At 33.0% G+C, this 19,651-nt stretch overlaps 1 protein-coding gene across 5 annotated transcripts in view; it reads right to left on the bottom strand.

Annotated features, from left to right (window-relative positions):
- LOC106672012 (myeloid zinc finger 1-like) overlaps positions 1-19,651 on the bottom strand; it is a 94,313-nt gene that overhangs the window by 55,928 nt on the left and 18,734 nt on the right. For 3 of the 5 annotated variants that reach the window (XM_014403063.2, XM_014403066.2, XM_014403067.2), the window contains exon 2: positions 4,574-4,648. The exons of the other annotated variants lie outside the window; for them this stretch is intronic. In XM_014403063.2, coding sequence (XP_014258549.1) covers positions 4,574-4,618 — 45 coding nt within the window. In that variant the 5' untranslated portion in view covers positions 4,619-4,648. The remainder of the gene's footprint in view (positions 1-4,573; positions 4,649-19,651) is intronic. 5 annotated transcript variants of the gene reach the window in all.

Below are 19,651 nucleotides of genomic sequence, written 5' to 3'. Positions count from 1 at the left end.
AACAAGGTAAAAAAAATTTTAGTTGAATTTTAATATTATATAATAAATAATTTTTTAATTGTAAAACATTACAATATTACCTGGCTATAACGAAATCCATAAATTTGAAATTTTTATGCAGTTTTAAAGAAAAAATAAACGAAATTGAATAATAATAAATATATTCAATTATAAAAATTATAATAAACCATTAACCACTGTTTTATCTAGTTTTTATTTTATTTTATATAGTGTCGAACCATGATCCAAGTAGATATGTCTCCTTGTATTATACGTATTGACATCAATAAATTGGAGAAAATCTCAACTAAAAATAGGGCCGCTTCTCGGAAAATGTTTTATCACCAAATTTTTCAGCCAAGCCGAGTCAACATGTTTGTGCCGGAACTAGCATAAAAACCACTAAAATAAATTTATTTCAATAATAAATCTTCAGTTCTTGATGAGCAAATTGGCGATCCATGTCTTAATACACTTTAATTAGGGCGATATATTTTATCCTGAATACAATTATTTACCTGATTGATATAATTACAATCTAAGGATATTGATATTATGCTCAACTGATTAACTAAGAAATACAAACATTAAATATTAACTTTATAACTTTATGATCGTATGAAAAAGACACTATACACAACTAGGCCCAAAATTGAACCAACACTCAACTTAGGCAACAGTAAATGCCTCAATTAATGAAATAAATCATGAATATATGTGATTTGAAAGGCATTTAGTTGGGGCGTCGGTGGCCGCAACGGTTTGACACAGCGCTCATCATTGTAAGGTAAAGGTTCGAATCCAGCGGTCTTGCATTTACAATTTGCCTTGCACAAATGGGCTTTTTTTTCAAAAACACCGGCACCCCGAGGATTCATATAGCCTAGTTAAAAAAGGCATTTAGTTTTTTAAGCATCATAAAAATATATATATGCACTATTTTTCGTGGTCCGCTTGACCAATTAATAACATTCAATTAATTAAGGTTTTAAGTTGAGATAAAAAAGTCAGTGTCACGAGCGGGATTAGAACCCACGACCTTCGGGTTCGAATCCCGCTCGTGACACTGACTTTTTATCTCAACTTAAAACCTTAATTAATTGAATATTATATATATATGTATGCAATTTCAATAAAACAGTATATATGTCGTAAGCAGGGTAAACGTGGTAAAGTATTTCTTAATATTATTAAGAACGGTGACACGGCCCTACGTTTGCAATTTTTTTTAAAGCACCGGTACCTCGAGGATTCATATAACCTCGTATTTGAAATACCCTCTTTAAAAACAACTTAATATTATAACAATTAAACCGTTTAAAAAATCTACAATCTAATAATTAAATAATCTAATAATTTGTTCATAATTTAAAATAGTTTAAAAAATAATTCCAATAAACACCTTAACATAGAAATCGATAGTCAAATCGGTGAAAGCAATATTAGAGATATAAATTTCGGAAAAACGCCAAAAAGTATGACTGGACTAAGACACAAATAAATAAAAAAAGACGCCTCTCTGGATTTCATGGCTGTCAGCTTTTTCACCCACAACCGGATGTTGTCATCACTAAAAAAAATTCATCCTTCCCCCAATTATTTATAGAACAAAAAAAAAACTAAATTGTTTATCAGATAAAATCAGTCAACAGTTTTGGCTTTATGTTAACTTTTGACGATTTATTAAACTGTCACAAAATAGGACTTGAAATATTTGAAGTATGGCGAAAAAAAATGTTTACACAACAGAATTACAATTTTGAAAACATAGAATGGCGATCATTCTTTATACATAATATGTGTCATTCAGATAAGGTCAGTTAAGCTATGTGGTTAAACAATCTTTTAGAAAGTATTTTGCCCATAGTTACGAATAGTAACCTATAATAATAAATTAATTAATAAAACTATAAATAGTTTGTCTAAAAGTTGTTAATAACTATTCATAGATGAACGGATATAAATAAGTTGTTTAAAGGCCAACTTTTATAAATCTATAACTCCGGAAATCGAGAAAAAAAATAGTACAAGAATATCAAACGAGGAAAAGAGACGGTTGCTTCTCTGGAGGTTTTATTATCCGAGATCACTTTATAATGAGGCCACGAAATTCTAAATGGTCAGTATTGTGCCCCGTCTCTAGTGACAGAATAACCGAACGACGAAATAATTTATCATATAAGAACAATAAATCAGATTTAGGTATTGATACTTAGTCTGTTCTCAGGTTTGATTGTATATATTTTTATCTGAATGCACTTCTCAGAAACACATTAATATATGACTGAAAACAAATCTTTCGATAATATTAAATTATTCGCCTTAGAAAATAAGTAAATCGAGACAGAAAATCCCAATCATTGGTTGCTGATCCGTAAGTTTTGCTCTTATATTATTACCTCTTTATTGGATAGAATGAACCAATAAAGTCATGGAGTTTTGAAATTGGCGAATTAGCATTGGTTTGAAAAAATTAATGTTAGATAGTTTTTACTTAGAAAGAAAGAACGGCTCAAAGGGATATTGACAACGTTATTCAGCAAGCTGTGGAATGAAATCCAAGTCAACCCATCTACATCACAAATGGAAGGTGAAAAAAAAGCTGTACACAGGTCCCGCTTGAACCACTAATTCCGCTAAGAGTGTAGAAACTTGTGGAATATTTTTAAAAATCACATTTTATGTGAGATTTCACCGATGACTGACATGTGTGGTGAAAAGTGGCTAGAGTCGGCTTTTCTTGAGCTGTAAACCAGGTGCAGCGTGACAAATTCCATTATGTGCGTGTTTGATTACGTAGGTGTTATTCATCACATCGAACTACTGCGAAAAGTTGAAAAGGATGAACGCGAAATTGTCACCCAGGTTGACCGTTAAAGACCGTTGCAGTCAGATAGCTATGGACTTCTTGCTCCATTATTATTATTATTTATTTCGGCCCATGCCCTACATTTAACAGTTTGTCTTCACCAGCAAAAAAACCTTCCTCCCATCTACTTTAACAATATTCCTTTAGCCAGAACAAACCACGTACCCTACACACAGGATAATACGGACATACGTCATAAGATGATCTACGTTTACTTTAAAACCGTTCTAAACTAATATTGTAGAAAAAGTCTACAAGTAGTGACTTATATCCATATAGTCTTATAACTACAACTTCTTACCAGTTGTCCGCATAATAATAATAATAATACCTTTTTACCTATGCACTAGACCTTACCAAATCACTTCAATTCCATTTTAAATTACAATATTTCGTTACCATTCTCATAATTTATCCCAATTACCTTTCCCAATGTTACCCCCCTTTCCGATGATTGAAGGGCTCCATGATCAACGGCTAGTACGATATTCCAGGGATGACGTCGTCCAAGACATTCATGCCATGAAACCTCTTACAGAACTTCAGTTTGTCATATACTTTCTACGTGGTTGCAAAACTGACAAATAAATAAATAAAACTATTTTGCAGAAATGAAAATTACGGCGCAAGAGATATTAAACAGCCATCCCTAGCAGGTATCAATCAAGGTACCAGCGTGGGGTCGATAAACTGGCTGAAAGATTGGAATCAAAATGGACCCATATTTTTAATATTAAATTTATTTTATACTCCAAAAACGAAAATATGTACTTTTGGTTATAACAAAACAAAAACAACAATAATTTTTTTTCGGTTTCGTTCTATAAACCAACCAAAATAATACAAAAGTAAAGTATACAAAGAAAAAATGTTTATATAAAGTCAATAGCTGTAATCATCAATATTGAAAATAAAAACATCATGGATTGTATAACAATTCAACAATGTAACTTCCATGACACGTGTAACAGTCACGTGATACGTTGCCCTTATAGTTTTTTCTTTTCTTTTTTTATTTATGTTAATTACAGTTTAAAGTTTTTGGGTCGTGTGGCAAGAAAAGCATTAATTTTATACGCTCATATTCCGAAGGTAAATTGTAAATTCTTTCGGTCTTTTATCAATATGTAATGGAATGTAATATAAACCTATTTCACCACCATTATCAATTGATTGACGGTGAAATGATGAAATTGTTCAAATACAGATTATTTAAAATGTTATTGGTTTTGGGCCGGATCGATGGCATATTTGATTGGGGGGAAAAATGGATAACGTCGCGACGTCGTCCTGCAATAAATTAAATTAACGAGAGTAGCATGAGTACAGGCCGGAATGTTTCTGACGACCGAAACGTAAAATCAATTCAACGGTGCCGGGGGGCGTCAGGTCGAGGTGAGGTTTCCACAAACGGATGGACCTACCGTCGTACGAATTCCATACAATTGCCAGCAAAAATAAAGAAATTCTGCTAAAAAATCTAAAATAAATTCACGGGTTTTAAAAATTACCCCTCGTTTATATCCTTGTCGAGAATACTTTTCAGCACAGATTATATGAAAACTGCTAATATGAGTGCTCAAGAAGAATCCATTTTCCCAATTAATGAACTCGATTTTTTTTTTGCAAAAGTATTGTTAAAGTTAAATTGTACTGTTTCTGTGAGAGTGAACACTTAATTACCAGTTGACCATTGCTAATCACCTCTATTTGTTCTTGGTCAGCCGCCTTCGTATCATGCCACCTCATTGAATCGGCAGACGTAGATTACATCTGAAACTATCAAGCCGAATGTTAAACCCTGTGTAACTTAACAAAAATAAAAGCCTTTTGCAGCATAAAGTTTATAAAAATTGGCTGACACTTAGTATTTGAAATAAAATAATTTAATTGAACGGAGAAGATTCGGTGGCGAAACAGAGAGTCCAAAATGATCTATTACCACCGTCCAAAGCTTTTTCTTCAGACTGACAAGTCTTAATGGGCAACATTCTTCTTGCGTATAAAATTGGATTTTCTTTTATATCATTTCACGTTCTTTTCGATTGCGGGTGAGTGTTTAAAATGATCAAAAAAGACCAGACATAAGGTTTGATCAAGCTGACTGATCAAAAAGTAGGCTATCCAGCCAAATACAAGGTTTTTCCAGTTCTGGTCAGATAGGTCAAAATGTCAATTCCAAATGAAATTTTCTCTCTCTACGCCCATGAATAATTTGTGCCCGAATAATAATTTCTGAATTCGGGCCTCGTATAGTTGGTGATGAATATTTTATCCTAAAGTGTAGCTGGACTAGAATAAGCATGCTGTCGATTCCTCAATATGAAAGCGGAAGAAATAAGTATTGTTGTTTTGGCCAGATTTGTCTTTTTAAAAGGTAGTTCCTACTCACAGTAAGTTGTTTTCAACCATCCGGATTTCGAGCCTACAGCTCATCATCAGGTTGAAGGAGCTCTACAACTACGTCTCTCGACATGGATTACAAGACTAAAAAGACAAGATTTAAAAAGATTGAACAACACACTCACTCCGCCATTTATCTAAGGGTAAATGAATTTCTTCAATTTAATGGTAACTTGGGAAAAAACTTTTTGTGTGCTTTCTATTACATTAATTGACTAACATTCTACATTTAGACCACCGGCCAAACACGCCGCCGCTCTACCACCCGAGCCATCGCGACTTCGATCCACTCGGACACCAACCTCCCATCTCAACCTCAGATGGTCCTGGGTCGAGTCCCGCTTGTGACACTGACTTTTTGATCTCAACCAATACCTATAGGAATTCTAAATATTCTCAGTTTTCAAGGCTTTTTTTAATGATTTTGAACGCTTATTGTATATCAATTCTAAACTCAAGTCAGTCGATCCTAGTTTGCCAGTTTGTCGGTTTCTTCATTCTCTTTTATTCCGACCTAGTTGTACATTAACCTTTAATTTCACTAGAATTTGAATGATTTTCATTATTGTTCAGGCAAAACTATGATCGTAATAAATTATCTATTCCAAGGAAACTTGACCGTCACTTAAGATGGGTTCGACAATCTTCTCCGCTTTTCTATTACTTGCAAGCCATTGCAACGAAGTTCTGTCTGATTATTTGAAAATACCTGATGTAGTCTGTATTTTGCTTGATACGTTTTTAAACCAATCCTTAAACATAAAAAAAAACACTGCTAACGTCAAACACCAAGATGAGACATCTCAGTATTATGTTGATACTGGATGTCAATTGCATCTGCCAGATGTTGCTATATATTGCAAGGGTCTATCATAGGGTGTCGCTTGAAGCAGCACTCCCCCCAGGAGCCCAACCTTGGTGTCTAGACGGATAAGAATGAGGTCTGGCCCCGGACTGCCAACACTCCGGTTGGGTGATTCCAGAGTCTGCCGGCAGTTTACTGTAAATAGGTGAAAAGCTGGCACTATGAGAAGCGAATAGCCTCAACTCGGCAATGTTTGTATGCATTTACATACATTTGCGGATTTGAGCCTATATAAATCCAAATCCAAAATCCATACTGTTTTTCAGACTTGAGGTGTATTCTCCGTTTTTCTTCCTGAGGGTAGACCATAATTGATTTCTATTTATTTTACTCGATAGCGATCTGTAAACAATATCCGAGATTTTTCCAGTCTTATTACAAATTTCCACAATTTTATTTTTGTCGATTTAATTTCCTCATCATACTGCTTTCTGAAAGGGTAATATCGCGATTTTCTTTGTCTTCTTAACTGTTGATTATTGCACGTCCTTTTATATGCCTTCTCATTTACTTTTTTTAAGAGCTTCAATATCATCGTTCCACCAGCTCACTGATTTGTTTTTTTTAAAATTGTAGTTCCTTTATTACATGTACTTGTCTTTTGACAGATCTTAATCATCATTATCTATTCTACATTGCTGAGAAAATAATCTAAATTTGCCGATTTAATTATCAATTCTACTAATTTTTGGTCTAAATGATTTAAATTGTCAATTGATCAAAGCATAAAGTATATTTTTGAAACCATTTTTTTTAGGTATATCCGAGTTCCCCAATTTGCTATTTTTGTATAAAACCATTTGAAAAGTTCATTTTACTTATTGGTTTGATTAGCAGACTTGAACTATCGAAACATAACAAATCTTTAAACAGACAGGCTCTTTTCCTCACAAATTTTCCGTCATCTATAAATATCATATAATGGTGTGCAAGATATATAGTTAAATCTATATTCCTTTTTCCTTCCCTATATCTTTAATGAAGTTAAACATTATGATGATTTCAAAATTTCTATCTTTAAACAACCAAAACAATGAATAAATAAATGTGTGATGATTTCACGATAACCTGCTAGTAACGAGCACTTTCTTTTATAGCATAAGAACTTCTGACGCAGTTTGTCTTCCCAAATACAAAAAAATGAAATAATTTTGATTTGAACTGATAAAATAAAAAATACAGAATTATCATTAAAGGGCCTAAGATAATAATCCAATAAATGGACACTGAATAATGACATGCTCCAATGACATCATGAGATGTCAATCTCATACAATTTGTCTTGCTATAGAGCTTAAACGGATTACGATAATAGGTTCGTTTTCATCGTTATTCTCTCTAAAAATGTATACTTAATCATGAAAACCGTGAATGACCCAAAATAATGCGCCTATACACTGGATTATACAGAAAGTTAATGGCTTTAGTTTTTGCCTAATGGGCTTGTATGGGTGGAGTACTTTGTAAATTTTAAAATTTAAAGCTCATTGGGGTTTGACTGAAACTCTCTCTTAACAATCCGATAAAGCTCCAGCATTATTAAAAATTTTCGAAAAGAGAATTTTCTAGTTGATTCCATAGAATCAGCTAAATCGTAGGAGGTAGATGGTTTTTGTACAAAAAAGTAAATAAATAAATAATAATAATAATAATAATAATAAATAAAATAACATAAATTCATTTTCTGAATTAAAAAGTATTTATTATAAATATTGTGAAAAAATTAAGTTTAATAAAGGAGTAAATTTTTATAGAATCAGCGCTAATAATTTTCTCGAATTCAGTCCTAATATCTTCAAAATTTTTATCTACAAATCCAAAGTAATATCTACCAACGACAACCAGCAAGACAGAGCGGACCAGTTTCGCAGCAAATGTTTAAATCAGCTCCCCTCATTTATTGTGGAAAAAAATTATGATTTTTTTTTACAATGCCCACATGACATAAACATGTCATAATTAATTTCTTAAAGTTCTCTATTAAATGGGTGAAATGTTGAGTTGTACTGATTTAACAAAATTTGTATGTCATGTTTTGAAAAGGTTGAAAAAGAAACACATCTATTTTACGAACTATGAACGAAGAACTGATGAAGATTTAAAAGACAAATTTTAATTTTGAGTATGGGCCGACACAGGTACACTTTACATGAATAATAAATAAGATTTATCAAGCATGACGATTGTGGGAAAACCTATATAAATAAAACTGTATCATGATAACTTTTGTATCTGCTGATTCACAGGTTTCATGGTAATTAGTATTTTTTATAACATGGGATGATGTATATTTACGAATTACCACGTTAAATGAAATCAGTAAAAATGGGTCTCTTATTAATAACTTTCATTTATCTATAATGTATTAATGCATCATAATAAGTCACCGATATTATAAAATGAACTGAAATGTATTTACTATATTAAGCTGTTCGAAAAGACCCTATTATGAAAACAAACTATTGTAACAACAATAACTTTTTGCTTTATGTTAGAAAACATCTCCAAGTGTTTTTTAATAAAAAATTAAATAGACAACATATTTACATTTATTTGGACATTTCGGGATTTTACACTACATTTTCTAATTAAAAAAAAAAAAATATATATATATAGTTGTNTATATTCATATTTTACAACGTTTGATTAAAAAGCTAACCATATATTGTATGAAATTTATAATTTATTATTATCTACAGTATTATATTTTAAAAGGTATGGCTATCTTGCATCTTTATTTTAAGTTTATTTATACACATTTTTGTATTAATTCTAAGTAATATTTAAAAATAGAGTTCTTGTCTTTCTCACACAGATTATTGAAAATACTTGACAATTTTTTTTTAAATATCCACATTTAATGGATATTCTAATAATAATATAAAGGAATTGTGGAATAAAAATATTCAAAATGTAAATGACATTAAATCTAATATAAAAACTAAAAACTTTCAAAAAATATTAAAAACCCAGAACAGAGCTCAGACTGCAAATATTGAGTGCTTTGAATATTTTTATACCACAATTCTGTTATAAAATTAATAGAATATCCATTTCATGCGTTTCAAAAATGTTCAAGAATTTTCAATAATCTGTGCGAGAATGGTAGAGCTCTATTTTTAAATATAACTTAGAAGGAATACACAAATTAAATTAAATTATAAATTACTTAAATTACAGGTGGAAGATGGCCATATCTTTATTATACCTGTCTTTTTATAAAAAACAAAGATGCTTGATGATGGGTGTAAGTTCCCAAAACGTCCAAATAAATGTACATACGTAATGTAATTACTTGTTTATTTAAAAAAAACCCACATGCTATGTATTCTAACATATCAAACAATTTATATAAGACAAATTAGTCTTATAAATTTCATGTTTAAAATACAAACCCTTTAAAACAATAATGATTTGTAATGATAAAACAATTATGTATTTAAAAAGCAATTATTCTTTAATTAGAAAAATTTTAAAAGCATATTCTAAGAAATGAAGCCCAGCATAAACCGTCAAAACTAATATACGCTGGATGTTGTAACGTTTATTAAGCAAACGTCTAAAACCAAACCGTGAAACACCACCTTCATTAGCTTGAATTGTTTAACGTATTAATTTTTTAATTTCTAATCACTATCCTTTAGTCTGGATTTTATTGGTCCAGGTCAAAAAACAATTGCAATCAGTTAAAGCGATGAAACTGAAAATTAAACCTAAACGAATAGGCCAAACACATAAAAATTATATTTTTTTAAGGAGGGTTTGTACCCTAGGTTTGGAGGTGTTTTTAAGAAAAAGCCCATTTCTTGCTGATATTCCTACCCCTGACCATTAAAATAAGGAGGGAGGGAGGGAGAGAGAGAGAGAGAGAGAGAGAGAGAGAGAGAGAGAGAGAGAGAGAGAGAGAAATATTAGCACTGATCGTACAAAAAATGCAATTCTTTATGCAGAATTAAATTAATTCACGCACATTCTTCAACTTCATACCCTTGGAAGCCAATGAAAAATGTATATTTGCGTTATATTTCTCTATTCTGATGGATGGATTGAATGATCAGCAGAGCGAAACGACAAGAGGGCCCTATTTTCTTTATGACAGGCTGTTTTTTATATTCAGGAACTTTCTTTTATGTCCGATATGTCCTGAAAGTTACTCGAGCTTATAAGGTGAACAAAAAAAGAGAAAAAGAGGCAAACGATAGAAAGGAAAATTCGCCTCTGGTGGACAGTAGCCGAGGGAGAAATGAATTCGTCCGTCTGAAACTCAATCGAAGGCGAAGCCGGCTCTCGTCGATCGGCCGGCGGCTCTCGCCGAATGCAACCGCCGACCGGAGGGTTTAGAAATCGATCCCCGCCCTGGGATAGACCTTGGGCCCGGATGCGTGCAGAGCTTTTGCAATAAACTAGCCAAGAAGAAAAGCAGAATTTTCCGACGTTTTATCTGACCTATTTCACGCGAAAACGTTTGCGACGGCCTGAACCGCGGGGCAACGTTTTCAAACAAACTCCTCCGCCATTTTAATTTATTCAATTGAAAAGCCGTAGGTCTGGCATAAAGGTTTCATCAGAAAACTAAAAGTGTTGCTAATAAAGTAGTATGAAAGTATTATCAATTCCTACCTAACTGACCGACATTTTGAGTCAAACAAGAAGATCAATATTACGAATTGAAAACAATAAATGCAGGAGTGCCACAAGGTAGCATATTAAGTCCACTACTTTACTTGTTATACACCAGTGATTTTCCGAAAGGAGATGTAGTAAAAACTGCAACGTTTGGTGGTATTAGTAGGGCCATCAACCATTCAACCAAAATCCTTCAAAAGACTTGTAATAGGATAAACTAAAGGACAAAAATTAAAGAATCAAGCTCAATCTTCATAAGTCAGTGCACATAAATTTTACAAGCGTCACGATTAATCGAACTATTATTATACCATACCGATAAATTCTGGGATCGACCTTACTTGCCAAGCTGAGATGGAAAGAGCACACGAAGAAAAAAAAAGAACAGAAGTAGGTTTAAGGTCTAGACAACTCTACTGGTTGATAGGAAAACTTTACTATACAAAATTAAATATTATACAAACAAGTCCTAAAGCCTTTGTGGATATTCAACTGGGTTTGAGGTACGCTGTATAATTTTTCTCCAAAAACGGTAGACATTTGAAACTAGACTAAAAATATTAAGCACGTATTTTTTTTTTTTTTTGTAGCGTCATTGGTTCAAGAGAAATGCAGCCGGGCCATCTAAAAATGACACCCTGTATATATCATTGTAAAATTAATGGTTCTTCTAATAAGACAAGTTTTAATAAGTAAATTAAATAATTTTTTTCAAAAGGCGTGCTGTGCATTTAGTCGCGGCCTTGGAAGATGCGATCGCATTGGGAGGGGGTGCTGGACATAAACCTGGAATAGAGATTAACTATAATAAGAAGCATAAACCGGCTAAATTATACTGTTCAGGCTGGTATAAACATAAGGAAACTGCTACCTCATTAATTTGATCCCCAAAACTCTTCATTGTGGAAAGTTGGAAAATATTTCAAGACGTCATGCAGTAACATTGATAGCACATCTTGTTCTCCGATAGCATACATTAATGAATTTAAAAGACAAATCTAACCATGGCTTACTATATTCATTGACAAAATGATTAAATGGGTTTCCCCTGCCACCAAAAGAAAATAGAACGGCAGGTAAGTTTCTTCCTCAGAAACTGCCGTTACTACACGTCAGACTGTTGCTTTACTACTAAAGACATTCAATTATTCATTATCAATTTAAGAAAAAATAAAAAATCACCAGGTTAGACAATATTCTATAATACCTTGGTCTGTTTCTGTTAAGTACCTTGGGGTAATACTTGACCGTAAGCTAAATTTCGCCGCCGCCCCTTAAGGGAAAGAGTGAATAAAGGCAAAACTACAATTCGTGTCGTTTCCATTACTGGGCAGAGACTAGTCTAACTGTCCCCATTAAAAAAATCCTCTCAATGAAATAGTCGTCAAACTTGAGCTAGCTCATGTATGCTTCCCCCCATGGGGTTTGTCATCACGATCGAACATAGCCTCGCTATAAATAACGCAAAGTATGTTTTTACGGCTGGTGACCTCACTACCCCGCTATCCACATTTTAGACTTGCACATTAACACAGATTAAGTTGTACACCATATAAAACGCCTCACAAAAAATTTCTTTGCACGGTGTGAGCTAAGAATTAATCAGTTAGTGCGACAAATTGGGGATGACTTGGACATTGTGTAGGCCTCGCGGAAAAGCTCTTTAGTTTAAACCTAGGGCTCGTCACAAATTGGTTTCGACAAAAACGGTTTTTCTCTAAGATTTCCAAAAAGGAAAATAACTCTTCGGGTCCCGGTTCCAGTTCCTTGGCCCGAAATCCGTCATCTGACGTTCATCATCAGCATAGAACTCCTATTATCAACAATACTGGCCGGGTACATTGTTTTATGCTTAATTTTAATATTATAATTAAATTTAGTTCCAAAAACTCTATTTTTGTTAAAAGAGTCCTTATTGTATTAAAAGAAATCCCTTCATAAGTAGTATCGGAAGCCCTGTTCCGATTTTTTTAACAAAATCAATACTGCATTATTAAATACTAGGTAAACTGCTCAAAAATGAATGGGGATATTACCAATTTATTTTATTTTTATTGTAAATTGCATTAAAATTTATTACAAATTATTGTTTTGTACTGAAGGAAAATTTATTTAAGGGATTTTGAAAAATAACAAAATAAAAAGTTTATTTTGAAAAAATAATTCAGTAATTGTTTATTGTATTCAATAATTATTTAAAACAATTTACCGCGTACAATGTCTTCTGTTAGCTAAAAACTCTGTGCACCTCTTAAGCATAAAGTTGTCACTAATTTCATAAGGAATTTCACTCCATAGATGTTGCAGGTCAACTGCCTGTGCATGGTGATCGAAAAGCATTCTCTGCAACGCATGTGCCCAATGGGATTGAGGTATGGCGACAATGGGAGAAGGGGAAGATGGGAAATCCCTAGGTTTTCTAAACATTGATAAACAATTTTATCTCTATGAAGTCTGGCATTGAAATCCCGAAATCGAAAATCCTTGCCAACGAGATCCTTGGTTTGAGGGATGTATTCCTCGATAATTTCTTGGACTAACGTACTACGGTGAAGTGACCTTCGACAATACGGAGTCCTGTTCGTCCTTCAATGTAAATCACGGCCCAGACCATTACGCCGCCTCCTCCTTCAAACTGCACTGAAGGGAGCACGAACTGGGGTATTGTACGCATCCCCTGTTCTCGGTAGACACTGCGGTTGACTACTCTGACAGAAACGCGACTCATCAGTAAACATAGCAGCATTCCAATTGGCGTTCTCTTCTAGGCGGTCGATGCACCATCTTCTCCGGAGCTGCTGGTGGTGGGCTGTTGCTGCAGGTCGTCTCAAAGGGGCATACGATGTGAGACCAACTTCCCACAAACGATTACGAGTCGCCAAAACATCTTGTGCGTCATTTAGGATCTGGCGGGCGCTATGGAAAGGGTTTCGTCATTCAGCAATGACAATATTTCTGTCCTCACTTTGCGTCGTAATGCACCGAGATCCACTACCATGCCTCCTATTGGCCCTTCGATCCTCACGGAATCGGGCTAAAGCGCGGGAGACCACGCTCTGAGAAACGCCAATGCGATATCCACCTCGATGACTCATTCCCACAATAGTATCGCGAAATTCTGGTTCAAGTGATGTCTTTCCATGGTTAAACAGAATACAACTGGATTGAAATGGAGAAAAGACGAGAAAAGGTGATTGATTATTCACAAAATGAGAAATGTGTAGTATTTAGTGACAGTTAATTAATGATTATTTGGAGATCGTGAGATGCGGTCTTGTGTGAGGCCAACATCACACAAGACCGCATCTCACGATCTCCAAATAAAAATGAGTAATCTTCATGTTTACTGTGTGTCTTAAGTAAATCCGTTATTAAAAATGAGGATTAACATATCTTTATTTTTGGTTTGTAGTTTCTATTATTACGTATTTTTTCAAAATTGAAATCAAAAGTGCCAACACAACTGTGTAGCAATGTTGTGTATAAATTGTGTGTAACGAATGTAGTGCTGGTATTATGGTCAAACTAAACAATTATTGAAAAATAGACGTAGACAACACGCCTACGACGTTAGAGGTGTAGATAAGCAACGGACTGCGCGCTTTCCCAACAAAGTCAAAAATATAACCACACGTTTGATTTTAACAATGTTTCTGTTATGGATAAAGAACAATTTTTAGGTAGAAGATTGATTAAAGAGATGCTACACATTCATAAAGATGTAAATTCGTGTAACCTTAGAACAGCTATATCAAACTTAAGTGTAATTTATAGTTCTATCATTAACCAATAGCTTTAATAGTATAATATGTACCTGAATGTTTATATGTGATAATTAATTTATTTTAGGATTGTTTCAAATTAATTTATGGTTTTGTTTTAATTGTATAATTTGTGATATTTGATACCAAAATGTTAGGGAATTTTTTATAGATTGAAGATTGAGCCAGTTGGCAATACTGTCGCGTTTAGGAATATTTATTACCTTCGTTTATCGAACCGGCTATCCGTTATCCACACATGTACCTGTTCATATAGTACAACGATTTTTTCGAGTTAGTAATTAAGAAAATTTTTTAAAAATTGTATATTTGAAAATTTACGTATGTTAATTTGTTAATACAGAGTCCTGATGAAGGCGATATATTCTGCCGAAAGCTCGATAAGAAAATAAATGTTGTTTCTGTCTTCCTGGCCTCATCCCCAATCTACATTTTGGAAAGAAAAATAGACGTAAATAGTAAAAATATATTAAATTGCTATGTGAAAAACAATTTGTTAGGATAATTTTACTTTTCTTCTTTGTTTAAGTCAAAAACGTTCCATGGATGTAGGCATCGCGCCTAATCCTTTACTGAGAAAATTGAGAAAAGTTTAAATTTTGTGTTTTGACTCAGCCATTCATGACAGTGAGAATGATATCGCGCTCTGGTCTTTTCACTTTTAGACTGAAGTTAAAAGAATCACTGCGTTGCTTAAAACAGTAAACGGAGTTGTTTTACGCAGACCCTTGCCAGCCCCTGAAAAACTTAACTTCGGCAGCAGTACGTTACAGATGAGACTGAAATCAGTCCCCAGACAGCCAACCCTCGAGTAGGCGATTATCACTGTTTACCGAGAGAGGTCATTTTACGTTCAAGTTCAATTATGTACACGTGTTTATGTATATAGGCGTGCAGAGGTGAGCTCATGTATTAAAAAAAAAATCGTTTATAAAAGCAAATATTTTGGCTATTTGCCTTTATTTACGTAAGTTATTTAAGCATTTGTTAAATTTTTTTTTTAAATTGTCTATAATTTTAGCAACGGTATTTTTATATTTTAGGCGATTGCTGCGACCTAGCAGGATGACGAAACGAACAATTTAAGAAACGAACATTCGGCCAATTTTTTTAATTAAATCTGCAAGATAAAGATTTGAAAAACTTAAATTCACTAATTTCGTGGTCCGCTTGACCAATTACTATATTACAATTTTATCTGAACTAAAAACCTTAATTAATTTGAAAAAACATTATTCATACTAATTTATTATTTTATATTCAATATATACAAACTTTTTAAAAACTTTGTGTACTCAAAATTTTTCTGCTAACGTTAGTTCTACCTTCATTGATAGATTAACTTTTGAAATGAATAGTTTAATGATTCAAAAGTTTTGGGGAAATAATCAAAACCGGAATAAAAAGTTGTCTCTTTGGAAATTTTACGATCTAGAAATTTATTGCCTAAAAATTAGAAGGATTGCAAAGTTATAAAAGTAAATAAACTATTCATGAATCTGGGAAAATTAAATTCGAACTTGCTTTTGAAAAAGAAGTAAATCAAGGATATTAAAAAACACCAGTATCTTTTAAATAATTGTGGGGAAACTATAAACAACGAATCACTTTTTTATTTAAAAAGAAAAAAAAAATTGAGCCAAGGAATTATTTGCAATAAAGAGCATAATTCCGCAAAACAAACCTACTGTGGAGTATGTATTCTTTCATTAACAAAAGATAACACCAGTCTGTGAAACATTCTATAATTTGGATGGTTATTATTATTGTTTAATTTGCAATCCTTGTCCTTTCAATTGTTTGGTAAGCTGTGAGTTGTTTAACCTCTGTCGAAAGTTCTGATTGTTCCTTATATCAAATCACGGACATGCCTGAAAAATAGACAGTACTCTTAACAACCGAAATTTCAACTGGAAAAATGAACAACCATCCCTAACCAACCACCAACCTAAAACAACCTAACCATCCCTAAAACAACCCATAAACTTGTTTATTAATAATTGCAAAGAACTACCTGTCATTCCTTTGACTCACACCAAAACTGCAAACGATGTATGTAGCCAAAAAGCGCTGAAGTTTATGCGACAAAGGAGTAGCCAACATAAGCGCTGACGGGTCTGAGGTTTATGTGGCAAAGGAGTAGCAAATATGAGCAGCCTCCAGAGGGCAGAAGCGGTTGGGCAGGATGAAGAATAAGCAAAGGAGGCGCACTGCTATAATAACTTTAAAAATCTATGTCTATGTCATTACTATGATCATAAGGAACTCGCTTAAAAAATTGATCCGTACATTTCGAGATAACCTCTTACATACAAACAATTTTTCTTTCTTTATTATTTATTATGATATCTTTATTAGTATAGATTCATTCTAATGATTTTAGAAGAAAAAGAAAATTATGGCGTCAATGCGTGTTACCAATATTCACAAATAAACTCTGCCGACAACATCAAAACATAAATGGATGGGTGATTATATTCGGCAATTGTTGAATACGCAACAGTAAAATATTGATAAATTAATGTTTGCAATTACAGGGCTTAAGTCTCTTTTTCAAAGATCTTAAGAAATAAGACGACCCGAAGTTTAAAAAGGCCGATTTGACCTGCTAATTATAAGTTTAAGGAAACTGTCATCAAGAACGTAAGTTCATTTTTATGCTTCCGGAAGGCCAAGAATTTTCCTTTCCGCTTAAAAAATAATGAAATAAAGTTGCGCAATTTATTAATTTTTTTTTAAAGGCTAATCAAGCGGGCTTTATTTAAATGGTGGTAGGAGGGACAATAGGTTTTAATTATAAAATATTAATTTGAAATATCCTCCTTCTGCTTTCAAAATGACTTTTAAAAATAAAGAAGTTATATAACTTCAAAGTATGCCAGTCGCAAATTTCCCGCACAAACTCAGAAAATATGCAGGGAACACGAATAATAATTGTTCTACATCGTTGATTTACTAACGATTAAAGGTTTACCTAAAAAAATATTTTATTAATTGATAGGCAATTTGAGGTTAATTGATCGTTGAGAGCGATAATAAAAAAAGTTTGTTAATGAAAATTATACATTCTTTGGGAACTATTATGTAAGTGTTCACACAATATTTTGTAAAGTTTTTTATGTGTAACAATAACAATAAAGTTTTTATATTTTTGATTTATGCAACTGGCCAGAAATCAATCCCTGAGCATAAAAGAAGCACGACATATTAATGACTTTAAATTGTAATGGTTAATTTATTTTGTATGAATATATTTATCTGTACAATTGTCAAAGTATACACAATATGGCGACCTTGACAGTAAATTCGAAGCATTTTCTAAATGTAAAATTATACATTTTACAAGTAGTTTGTGTAACAATACAAATGAAACGGTACAAAAGTGAGAGAAAATAATCAGAGTAGAAATGACCAATTAAAGAATTTAACAACGAATTCCTGAAAACCACTCCCAACAAGTAAATTGATTCTCTTTAAAATCTGCAAGTCAAACACTAGTATCATCACCTTACTTATCACCTCGCTTTTCTCTTCACCGACTTTTTACAGGACACATGAAAAATTCTGATGATGTTTGATCATTAAAAGTGATCGTTAAAAGTGTTTTTTTCCTCAAAACATTCACCAAATTCACACCCAGGCTGAGAATTAATTGGATTAAATTTTTGGAAAATAATAATTTGTATGAGTATAGTACATGATAAATTAATTTTTCAATTATAACAAAATGAAACATTGTAACAACTTATCATGTATGTACTATATTTCAAAAATAATATGAAGAAAAGAAGGACAAGTTGTAACACGATAACTCTCTTATGTATCGTTTAGGGATGGTTATTTTATTTTTATTTGTATTCGCAGGAATTGAAGTAGCAATCAGCATCTTGCCTCACCTAGCTTATAATCTTGTCGCCGCACCAAATTTAAACGTGTCAGCAAAACCGTGGTTAAAATTGGTTTAAAAAATCATTACACAAGTCTTCATTATTATTACATGCTTAAACTTCATAACAAGTTTAAACACGTAGGAACCTTTGTAAAAAAGCTTTTAATTTTCAAACCTTAAACTCTCGTAAAATACGACAGTCTTTAAGGAATTTGAACAGGGCATAAGTTGGATTATTTTAACAATAAAAAATTTGGGGGGGGGCGTTGGGACAATGTTAATAACATAAGTAGGTAAAGGTAAGTAAAGCCAACGGCAATGCATTCGAACCCGATACACTTACAAAATATGTGGGTTTTTTTCAAAATCACCGGCACCACGGGGGTTGATATGTGCTGTTGTGACCCCCCAGTAAAAAAAAAACCCTAACGAATACTCCGGGTGGATTACGTATGGTCTTGAGGAAAGAGCAAATTCAGTTGTTACTGCCAAGCTTTATTCGACCTATTTTCAGGGCTAATCTACAGATGGACATAATTAATATATTACATTAAATATATAATATTGAATTATAATCGGGACTGAGTCGGTCTTCAAGGAAATTTGAAAAACTTAATTATGTCAATCTGTTGAGATATTTAAGATTGTTTTGCCCTGATGATGACCTTATAGTAGGTCGAAAGCACGGCAGTAACAACTGAATTCGCTTTTTTATAAAGGCCGTACCGTGATCTAGATATTCTCATTATGTCCGTCTAAAGTTATTCAAACGTGTTTAACTGTAAGCAATAATTCGGTAGAAGTTATCATTATTAAAAATAAATAAATAAAATTAACTGCAATGCAAATTTGTCTGAACTATCGATACATTCTATGGCAGACAATCTTTTAAGTAATTGGAGTTGTGAAAGAGAATAAGATGGCATTTCTGTTTGCCAATATCGGCGGTATTAAAAAATAAAGTCTGCTAGAACTGACCATCATAAAGAGGTTAAAGAGGCACTATATGGTCATTTCAACTTTTTATTTATTTATTTTTTTAAATACGTTTCCTATTTCGCATGGTTTTAGCTAGAGACATTTTCTTTCGACAAGTTATTCGAAAGACTTAGAATTGTTCAAGCACTAACGTCCAATGATATCGATCCCTGTCTGACTGGCGTTGAACCAAAACCATTAATTGCTCTTCCGAGAGCGGTCTTTCAGGCTTTCACAGG

Source organism: Cimex lectularius, unplaced genomic scaffold (genome assembly GCF_000648675.2).
Source record: "Cimex lectularius strain Harlan isolate CLEC.00 unplaced genomic scaffold, Clec_2.1 scaffold169, whole genome shotgun sequence".
Taxonomy (NCBI): Eukaryota; Metazoa; Arthropoda; class Insecta; order Hemiptera; family Cimicidae; genus Cimex; species Cimex lectularius.
Note: the sequence above shows the minus strand (reverse complement) of the source record. Positions and strands in the feature narration are given on the sequence as shown.